Source organism: Morone saxatilis, unplaced genomic scaffold, assembly GCF_004916995.1.
Source record: "Morone saxatilis isolate NCDOM2014 unplaced genomic scaffold, NCSU_SB_2.0 Contig10, whole genome shotgun sequence".
Classification (NCBI taxonomy): domain Eukaryota; kingdom Metazoa; phylum Chordata; class Actinopteri; family Moronidae; genus Morone; species Morone saxatilis.
This window is the reverse complement of record NW_023339652.1, coordinates 12,856,870-12,867,968: the sequence shown is the minus strand read 5'-3', so window position 1 is coordinate 12,867,968 and position 11,099 is coordinate 12,856,870. Positions and strand designations below refer to the sequence as shown.

The following is an 11,099-nucleotide window of genomic DNA, read 5'->3' as shown; positions in this document are numbered from 1 at the left end:
ATTTTTCTACGGCTGGCTCCAGAAGAAACATGAAGATTGATATGTACTTTGCTTATTGTTGACAGCGACGTTTTGAGCGAGGTTACTTTTATTAGCAGCACCCAACAACCGCAGCTGAAAAGGACACATATCAAATAGAGGTGCACTTGTGAAGCTATAGCACATAATTTATTTCAGTATCAAGAATCTCCCTGATACAGTGACAAGTTTCTCCTCTAAAGGATTGACCTAACAGAAAATGGAATTCCTCAGATGAACCATATCAAGCTCTCAGACTGTAAATGGGCTCCTTGGGTTCACTTAAGTGTATTAATGAAACAATAAAATGCACTTGGACACTCAACTGCGTGTCCATCAGTAACCACTTTATTTTCTAGTACATAAGAGAGTACATAAAACCAGATATCTGCCAAAATGCGTTCCTTATGGCAACCCATAAAAATGATAAATAATCACTTACAGAAAGATATGTCAAAACGTAACTGTGTGCAACCATGTGGTCAAGTGGCAATTGAGCCTGAATAGCAATTGTCCAGTCATAGCTTAGCAACTGTGGCCCAGCAGGCCCTGTCAAGCGGAGTGGCCCGGGTCTGTACTCTGTACTGTGCTTACCTCAAGAGTTGGATGGTGGTATCTTTTTTTTAAAAACCTTTCCAAAACCAAAAACATAAGACTTAACGTGTGGAGTGGATTCAACTTTAGTTGTATTGTGTTGCTGTTATTAGGCAGCAAACGTTAGCATCTCCGGCTAACTAGCTTACAGTTACAGTAGTAACCTACTAGCGTTATTTCTAAATGCAAAGATTATTGCATTAGCTAAGTACATTATTTAGTGGCGGTAACAGGTTACAGTGGAAAACTGTTAGAAATGTTTTCTTTTTAATTTGTTTTCTATTACTCTCCTGTAAAAACAGGACTACATTAAAATTTAAAATGGAAAACATGGACAAGGTTTCTACATGGATCAGCTGGTGAGGATGTAGGCTGCCTGAGACATGTGACTTCATGACTTCTGTCTTTTAGTATTATAACATATCATTTAATATTAGCATTAGATTACACTAGAACACAGCTACACCTTATAAAATCTGCTGGCTACAGTCCTTGAGGCTGTTGGCTAGAAATTAAGAGACTGCTTTTGTTCCTGTGTAAAACCTTAATACCCATTCAAAAATTACTCCAAATTCCCAGTGGCAAATTTGCCATGGATATCATCGTACACTGCGTATGTGAGAACGGACAGTGTGTGACAGGTGTAGCAAATGTAACTGAGGTAGAGGAGGATGGAGAACATCCTCTTTACAGTAACATTGACAAAATGTAGAATTTATTATAAATTGAATGATAAAAACACCCTTAGTTAGGAACCCAAGCTGCATAATTTGCAGTTAGTGTCAATTCGTTAGTGCAAACAAAAAGGGATATAACCTGAGACAATGTGCTGTTTTCTAACCAACAGTACAATAACCATATTTACATGTTTGATAAACTAATAAATGTAAGTGTCTGGCTAATAGTCACATCATCCTCACCAAACATTACGCCATGGCTAATTTGCAAAAAATCACCAGATAAAGAAGTACTTATACGCAGCAAGCAGGGGTTCATTTCCTGCTCCCAATATACTTTCCTCCCCTCCATGATGCTAAATGATTTGAATATACTTTTTATCACACAGTTACCACAGTCAAATGCTGCCTTTCCAAAGTGCTGTCTTTTGGCAAAGCGATATGTAGTCTCAGCAGTCATCTCCTATACCTCCTTCTCTCAGTGAAAGGCTTACTGCTGTCTCTCTCCAGAGAGAAGGATGCTCTGCGTTGTGCCCTCCACCATTTTAGACTGGCAGATGAAACGGCGCAAGGAGCTTTCTCTCTCTGCGTGTGCCGACGCAGGGAGAGTGAGTGCACCATTAGAGGAGAAAAGCGAAATCACCTCAGGTTATCTGACGGCTTTTGTGACAGCCTGATAAGACAAAATTCAAAACAGAGGCAGAAAAGCGGTGTGGGAGAAGAAAAGAGCAGTGTGAGTGAAAGACACAGAAAGAGATTTGAGCCAGTTAGATGTATAGCATTGTAAAACATTATTTAAGTAATTTTCAGTTGCTGCGCATCAAGCAGCGGCTTTTGTTGTTAAGCCTTTAAGTGCCTGCTAAGTTCGTATAAAAGGACATTCTTAGTAGTAGTAGTCTTACTTAGTAGTAGTTTTCTCTCACATTTCAACTTAGAATTGCAGAAAAATCCAACTGCAGCAGTAAACTTTCAAGAAAATACTTTTTTGGTGGCTACCATGCTGTTTACACAGCATCCAGCGGAGTACACATGGTTTAGCCATTGTTTTCAAATGATTTATACACGGCAACTCACTGAAGAAGAGCATTTGTTATCTTGCAATCTTTGCAATCCACTTGTTTTGTTGAGTACTGTACTTTTCACCACACCATCATTTTCAGACATTGCAGGAAACAGTGACTCAGAATGTACAAAACACTCCCGAAACAGGTAAAATTACTAAAAAACCCTAAATGTCTTACTAGGTGTTAATCATACGTTCCATTAGGTTGGTCTTGATTGGGTTATTTAGGCTGTGCCACCAGCCGAAGTGGCACCTACCGAGAGAAGGACTGTGATTACTGTAATCAAGACTTTTTCAATGAGGAGAGGAGAGGAGAAGAGATTAGTAGACGGAGGAAGGAAGGAGGAAAGAAAAAGATGAGGAGTTAGGAAGGGGATTTGGGTGGAAGGGAGCGAGTTGAAGTTGACAGTAGAGGAGGAACAATCCATTCTGGTACCTCTGCAACTGAAGGAAACATGTTTGAACATGAGTGTAATACTTGATAATATGAGCTCATGTGTATCCACATACATATTTTATACACTCTGGAGGTATATGCATGGGGATAAAGGCTGTGTAATCCTCACACAAACAGTCTTTTTCTACAAAGGTTGCAGTTTACACATGACAATCCCCAGGCCAGTCTGTGTCTCCTTGTAAGCTTCCAAAGTATTTACGCATTTATACATCTGCCAGTGACAGCATGTGTTCGGCAGAGTATGAAAAAGCTCTTTCGATTGGGGGTTTGTAAGCCACTGCTGAGGGCCTCCCTCCTATACCCCCACAGCCACCCCCCTCCCATCACTTCCTTTCTGTTTCTTCCTCTCTCTGTGGAGACGCTGGGCCTGATGGGATCATGCACAGCCCCACCATCACCACATCCCCCCCTGTGGTTCTGGGTCAGTACCGGCCTTGGTAATTGATCCCTCTGGGCCCTCCAGACACATGCAACAGTGGGTTGAACAGAATCACCACTAAGAAGACAGCTGCTTGGCCACCCCAGACAGGCCGAGAGAAAGGGAGGAAGAGAAAGAGACCCTGTTGCTGCTAACCATTAGCTCTGTCTGCCAGCTTCCTCCTAGAGGGAGCCAAGTCAGCACATTGTCTCAGCTTGGAAAATACCAAGCCCTCCATTTTGGGAAGCTGGGAAAGTGTGTCTCTTTGGGTTCATATCGACAGCCTAAGAGCTTGCGGGATTGATCTGCTAAGTGAGCAGTGTTGCTTAAACCCAAAGCCTCTGCGAGCCATGAAGGCACCCCTACCTGTGTTTCATCCTTCAAGTGTCAACATCTCCCAGAAAGACCTTCAGCCATTTCCATGTGGCCCAAAAAGCCAACTGATTTCATAAAGCGGGGAGATTGCTGGCTTGTGCTCGCACTGCCAGCCACTCCCAGTTGGAAGAGCTACAGGTTTATTCCAACAAGCAGGCAACGAGGCAACGAGACAACGAGCACACTCACACACACGTAAATACGTTCTTGCTGCTGAAAACCACGTATCTCGAAAATGTCAACTTTTCAGGAGTAAAAAAAAAAGTAACAGCACAATATCAGCTTTGCGAAGATGCATTTTCAGATAATCTAATGGTTTTTTAATTGTGTATATATTGTAGGAAGTAGAATAATTTTGTCAACCCAGTTTTGGAGATACATGCATGATACATGGTTGTTGCTGGAGGGATGCCATTTAATGACATAACAAGAGTCTACAGCTATGCCATGTATGTATTGTGAGGCTGTACCTGTGCACATGCTTACATTGACAATGCTGATGTTTAGCAGGTATAATGCATACAATGTTGACAATCTTAGTTTAGTGTGTTAGCATGCTAACATTTGCTAATTAGCACTGAACACACAGTACAGCTGAGGCTAATGGTGATGTCATTTTGCAGTGTATTCGGTCATAGTAGTTGAGTAGTTAAATTGCAAAGAGTTTAAAATAAAGAATGATTTAATGATTTTGTTGCCATTCTATTTTATTGTATCGCTTATCAAGTACATGGTTATTTAAAGAAGTCACTGGAAAAACATCTTTGTATTTTTCTTTTATTAGGGTGCTGAGTCAGACCCTGTTTTACTCACACTCTACTATATTTAACAGAACACTTTCCTTGTGACAAACACAAGCACGGAACAGTTTATCAGGTTTGTAGAAAGCCAAGTAGGCACGTTTTCAAGACACCTTAGTGAGACAAATTGATAATGGTGGTGGTGGTGATGGTGGTGTGACTATGTATAAATCTGAAAATAAATAAAACCTTAAAAATAAAACACTGCATCCTCATTAATGAGCTTGATAACCATACCACCTCCACCTCTCCCTCTCCTCCTCCCCGTCTCCCCTCCCTCTTTCCCCCCAGGCTCTATGACGCGACAAGAGTCCCCCTCGACACTCTTGCACTATGGAGAGCATTGATGACCCCTTGACAGACAGCCAAAAACCATCTACCAACACCACCAACACCACCCTACCACCACCACCAACATCACAACAACTCCACCCAAACCCTGGTCCCGCAAAGGCAGGAAGCAACACAAGCAGCTACAGAGCACCAAGGGCCTCATGGAGGCAGCAAGGTACAACAGAAAGCCCCTTCCCTCAAGAAATCTTTGAATTTGTGACAGTGAGGCTTGTTTTGTTATTTTTATTATTCAGAAATGACATTTTTTAATTTAAAAAATAATGAAAGTGACCACGTCCCAATGGTCATATTATTCACCATGAACTGCACTGTACTGCACGTATACAACTGATCCAAAATCAATTTTCCTTATGTGTTACGATTGATGAACTGGGTAATTGAGTTTCATCCTTCCAGTATTTTCAGTATCTGATGAAGAGATTACAACCAGTATTATAGTTTTATTACTGTAGACCGCAAACACACACCTCCTTTAGCTGTAGCGCAACATTCAAACAGCAGGAAACATGCGAGTACACACTGTAAATCCAGATACAACCGTCTGTTTGATATCTTTATTTGGCTTAGTCATTTTTCCATAAGCTCACCAGTTCCCCAGTGTGCGTTTAACCAGAGAAAATCCATGTGTGCAGCAATACCAGTAAAACCCATCGGTTTATTTCCAGCTTGTTTTTGCTGTGTTTTATTGGCATGCCTTGTATATTGTCTTTAAAATATTGTGTCAGATGGTGTCTGTGTGCTCAAATAAAACAGGCGCCAGGCAGACTCTGATATTAATGCATGTGATTGGGAAATAGAGAGTAGCCATGTTGTAAATTTAACTTACGGTGCAGTAAAAAAGGATGAGGCCAAAATCATAAAATGCACAGTCTCATAGAGTTTCTGAAAACCAGGCTCTTCTGTCGGTCAATACCGTCAGCATTTATAGCCCATGTTATGATTTGCTTTTGGGGAAAAAAATAAATAAATGTGATCCAGCTGTTTTTTTTTTCAGTCCAGACAGCAAGTCTTCAGTAGATTTAAAATATAAATACACACAGGGTGGAACGCATGCCATGAAGTCACATCCTCTCACAGTGCATCTTATAGAAGATTATCTATTCTAGATTGTCTATTTTCTAACACAGAAGGCTATCTAAGATTGGATTTAGACATTTGATCCCATAACATCATGTATAAAGGAAGACAATACCTGCCTGAAATGATCTGATCTCACCCAGCATGCAATTCAGATATAATCTATACATTTCAGTGTATTGAGCGATATGTTGTCTATATCTAAAACAAATCAATGACACTTTTTTATCCCTTTCTGAAGCCACCCTTGTAGGATGTTAAATCTGTTCTAATGTTCCCTCTTGAGCATTAAAGTTCTGATCATATTGTAGAATGCAGATAGTGAGCTGTGTTTGCTTTGAAGTTCTGAGGAAATGCAATATGAAAGGGTTGATAATGACATAACACCCCAGATAGCTTTGAACTCTCTCTTAATGTGGAATGGGGGCTAGTGTCTGGAGGCCCGTGCATACATGTTCATGTGTTTTGATCTCAGCATCTGCTTCAGGCATTATCCAACTTCACAGCATGTAATGAGCGATTTCCTTTCCCTTATTAACCTGTGGATCATTCCTAACCCACAAGTTCACTTATGAATATTCATCTGGCAGGCTATTGTGCGGCTTGCGCGCTCTGATCCAAAAGGGAGCGTTCTCAACTGCACAAGGCTTAACATTAAACAGCGAGGGCAGGAACGAGTATTAAAAACAAGTATAGCGACCTGATGCAAAAAAGCGGGAGCACTTTAGAATGACGGAGGAGCAGACAAAGCTTCCAGCGAATGTAAAAAAAACATTCAATCATACATCAATTTATCAACTGCATACGAGATTTTGTTATTCACATCTACGAGGGTCTCAATAAAGAGTTTGGAGAGGCAAGGTCGATCAGTTTTCTTTCATGCGTGCCCATTCACATGTTCACCATGGGTCACAGCGTTGCGACATTTTGAAGGGAGTCAGCGAGAGTTCACACAGAGATAAAATGTCAAGCCGGGGCCATGTGTTCGGGCACATTTGCTTTAAATCCTCCAACTCCCAGCTGGAAAGCAACTCCATATGTATTGTGTATAATTTTCCTTAGCTTTAGCAGATGTGGCTCCCTTTGCTTTCACTTGAATACACATAAGAAATGCATACGAAAGCCAGCACAAATGTATATTCTCATTCATACATCAAAGCACTTCATCTTTGCCCAGAGACAGGAAACTCTATGCAACGTCCCTAAAATCAAATGTTTTTCTCGTCCTCTATTGAGCGCTGCTGGGTACATATCAATACGTATCGAGTGGGTCACCTGCTTGCTCCATAACAAGAGAAATCTGCACAAATTAGACATTAACACAGATGGATTCTGTCCATGACTTTCCCTTCTGTTACTTTGACACCTGCAGCAGTTATCAGTCTTACTCGGATTCATCTAATTCTCTTTCTTTTTTTGTTTGAACAGCCAGACCCCACTGTACTCAAAGTTTGTCCATGTGTTTAAGAGCCAGACAGGCTCTGCAGCACATTTCTCTCAACTCTGCATTCCTCCGGCACAAAAATGTAAAATATTCTCTCACTGTTATAAGATATAAAATAGAGTAATATGGTCGTTTCCTGATAAACCCGAGGTAATAATCACCTAGGGTCTGTGAATTTTATTCATAGGGCAAATTCATCTCATATTCATCTGACATTCGTTCCTCTTTTTAATAGAAGGCTTGCATTTCCCTGAGATGAGATTTGTGTGTGAGATTTATGGGGAACCATTTGCCACAGTGTGGGTGTGAGAAAAAAGGGAGAGAGAATATAAGAAAATTACCATGGTAGACACAGACCATGTGATAGCTTACATAAACAAGGCCGTCTTTTTGCCTGCTATCTATTTAAATTCATTTGAGTTTCATTTTTCTTGAGATTCCTGTTTCTGTGCAGTGATTCTGTCCTCTTTACATTTCATCTGTGGCTCCTTGACCACTCAGTGGCGATGCGATCTCAGTGTGCCCACTAGGAGGCACTGACAACAGGGGCTGCGCTTACACAGGGATTAAACACCTGTTTGGGCAGCGGTTACAGTCGAGCAGTTAGCACAGTCATGCCCCTGCTTTAAGCTGTTACACCTCTGGGTCATTTCATGCCCAGCTCCAACAAAAGCATGACATTACCTCCATTAAACCCCTGAGCTCATTGAGATGTTTATTATTCCCAGAGCATCAGACATTGTCATCTGTGATACATGCTAGTACTCTATCCAACACCTGCCCCTTTCATGGCAATTTGCACCCTGTGAAATCATCAAGAGTTCATTATTATGAATTAAGCTTCAGTGGCAAATGCAGCAGTCTTGTAAGGCATCAGCGCCTCTATCAAGTTGGCTGTGTGACTGGCGGGGGCCAGATGGTGAGGAGGCTTCCAGATTTGTCTTTTTGTGGTAGATTAATTGTTTCTCAGTCTCTGCACTGTGAGACTGGCTTTGTTATTGGGTTACACCAGCGGAAAATTTTTAAATATTTGACTGGCAAAACACTCAATTTGACTAAGCTGTTGAGTTTTTGTCTTTTCCTCTTGCGATGCTATCAGAGTGTTGTAATTAACACCTTCATTTGCTGAGGAGCAACGGGTATACACAATGCTTATAGCAACACAAAATGTATGCAATGATTTCCTGAAATGTAGCATTTCTTTCTTTTAGAAGCATGGCTTGTCATTTTGGGAAGTATTCTTATTTAGTATCTTTCCAAGAATTAGATGAGAAGATTGAAACTATTATTATATCTGCTCTAAATATGAAACTACAGCCAGCAACCAGTTAGCTTAGCATAAAGACTGAAAACAGGAGGCTGCATTTTGGGGTTTTGTACGGCTTAAACAAACAAGATATACATAGTAGGCCAATTTTTATAGCTTTAGACAGTGCCAGACTAGCTGTTTCCTGTTTTATACTGAGCTAAGCTAACCGTCTGCTGGCTTTAGCTTCATATGTAGCATACACACATAAGAGTGGTATTAATCTTGTCATCTGACTCTTGGCAAGAGAGCAAATAAGACGTAAAGGAATTGTTCAGTTTTTGGGACTTCTTTGCCGTCTGGCTATGAGTTAGATGACAGTTAGCTTTGTGTAAAGACTGGAAACAAGAGGAAACGGCTAGCAAGGCTGTCCAACTGTAACCAAATCCACCTACACGCAATTATCCAACTTTAGACGTTCTCTTTGGCAGTTTTGTTACCTTTGGACAGCTGTTTCATCCTGTTTCCTGTCTTGATGCTAAGCTATGCTAACTGACCCCTGACTCTAGTTTTATATTTAACAGACAGACATTAGAGTGGTATCAATCTTCAGGCAAGGTTGAAAGTTCACTTTATACTCAAAAGAGGAAGAACAAATGTTTATGAGAGCGAGCAGATGCATTTATACTGCAAAGACAAACTTTAATTCCAAAAACTTAGGTAAATGTCAAAATTCTGAATTGTTAAACAAAATATATACTGTGCCGCTGCATGTTAGATGACACGGCATGATCGTATTTTCATTTCACTTCATTCATGCGGTATTTTCATTTCACTTCAGTGTGCTCAGTATAAAGGTAGTACAAAGAAAATGCTAAACGTTTAACTATTGAAATGCTTTTTTGCATAAATACACCTTCAGAAGTGATTTACGTTCTTTCAGGAGCCGAGAAGGCAGTGACAATGACTGTGTGCTAAAACAATCATCTCATGTTTGCTCTGTTCTTGTTGATTCACAGGTCTCATAACACAGCCAGAGATGGGACAACCAGGGAGTGACTGTTTGAGGGAGCAAACTCTCTCATGGACATTGAACAAACCACTCGCTGTAAAACACTGTCTATTTCCTGTGACTGGCTCCTCTGGGTTTGTGACTGCTCCCTCCTGCTATCTGTCGTTGGGTCAAAATGTTGCATCCACCTCCTCTTCACTCTATCTGCCTGCTCTGTGAAGTTAGCAGCGCCCGCTCATGCCACGGAGGATCGGACACCTTCAAAATCCCATGAATGGTTTTTGCCTCATCAGGAAGTCTCCTGTTTTAAACTGCTAACTGCTTTGAATAAGGGATTTCCCACATCACACCCTAGCCTCTAGAGCAGGAGCTCCAGAGCAAGGAGGGGATCATTACAGACCAGACCCTGTTGCTTCTCGGACCACCTCACGAGGCCGTTAAAAACCGAACTGAGCACGCTCTGCTGTGAATAGGCCTTCTGCTGGAGTAAAACCTCCCATATTTTTATAGACCAAAGAGCAAAACAACAAATAAGATCATTATGACGGAGCGAACCATCTGGCAAAGACACACAGAGACGTTGTGAGCTTGCTGTTTTGTGTCGCCATCGACTAACGACTGCCCCACCCCCCCACAGAGACATGGTGCACAAGTGGGCCGATGCAAACCGAACCTCGCGTCTGGTGGCATATGTACCGTACACAATCAAAGGAGTACTTTTAAAACTTTCCAGACATTTTTTTCTCAGACTAAGCCCACCACTGTATTTTGGAACTGGAGATATAGGTACTACATACGTATAACTGTGTATCAAAAAAAAAAAAAAAATCTGATTTGCATTTTTCAGTAGCTACGGTTGGGACAGCTTGCAGGTTTGACGTGTTGGTGACGGATAAGAAGTGCAAATCATATCAAAGAGATGATAAATATCTACAGAGAGTATAAATGCTGTTGAGCCTGAAAAGAAGGAGTAAAGAAATGTCATTAAATGTATTTTGAAAGGCCCTAAAAAGTTATATATTTAACAGTTTTATATGTTGTACCTTTGTAGAGAAGCTTATTGGACTTAAAATGTGGTCACAATGGCAGTTTAGTAGGATGTGAACAAATGCTGTTGTTCTCATTTCTGCTGGCTCGTAGTCCCAGGTTTTCTGTTCACACCTCAGTAGCCGCTTTCTTTTCATGGTCATCTACAAGTCACTGTCTATCAGAACCATAAATGGAAAAAAAAGGAAAGTGACAATTTATTGAGGACTGATCTGCAGCCAACTGAACATTGTAAATCTATGGTAGTCAGTGGAAGCCATTGAAATCTGCTAATTTGCTATGATATTGTATTGTACACGGTGTGGAATACTGACTCATTTCCTCTCTATGGGTTTTGATCTCTTAATTTATTTTTGTGCTTGTGTTTGTTCGCACAAATCTGGCCTCTCTCCGATGGTGGTGAATACAACGAGGAGAGAGAGAGAAAGAGAAAGCCGAGGAAGCATTGCAGAAGTATTAGAGTCATTTACATACATTTTTTTATCATGAAATATTTTAAGAATAAATTAAATACATG

At 40.9% G+C, this 11,099-nt stretch overlaps 1 protein-coding gene across 2 annotated transcripts in view; it reads left to right on the top strand.

The window, feature by feature from the left end:
- Nucleotides 1-10,394, top strand: part of tafa5a (TAFA chemokine like family member 5a) — a 133,518-nt gene extending 123,124 nt beyond the window's left edge. For both annotated transcript variants that reach the window (XM_035673353.1, XM_035673363.1), the window contains exons 4-5: nt 4,694-4,910; nt 9,543-10,394. In XM_035673353.1, the coding sequence (XP_035529246.1) occupies nt 4,694-4,702 (9 nt within the window). In that variant the 3' untranslated portion in view covers nt 4,703-4,910; nt 9,543-10,394. The remainder of the gene's footprint in view (nt 1-4,693; nt 4,911-9,542) is intronic.
- Nucleotides 10,395-11,099: the final 705 nt, after the last annotated feature.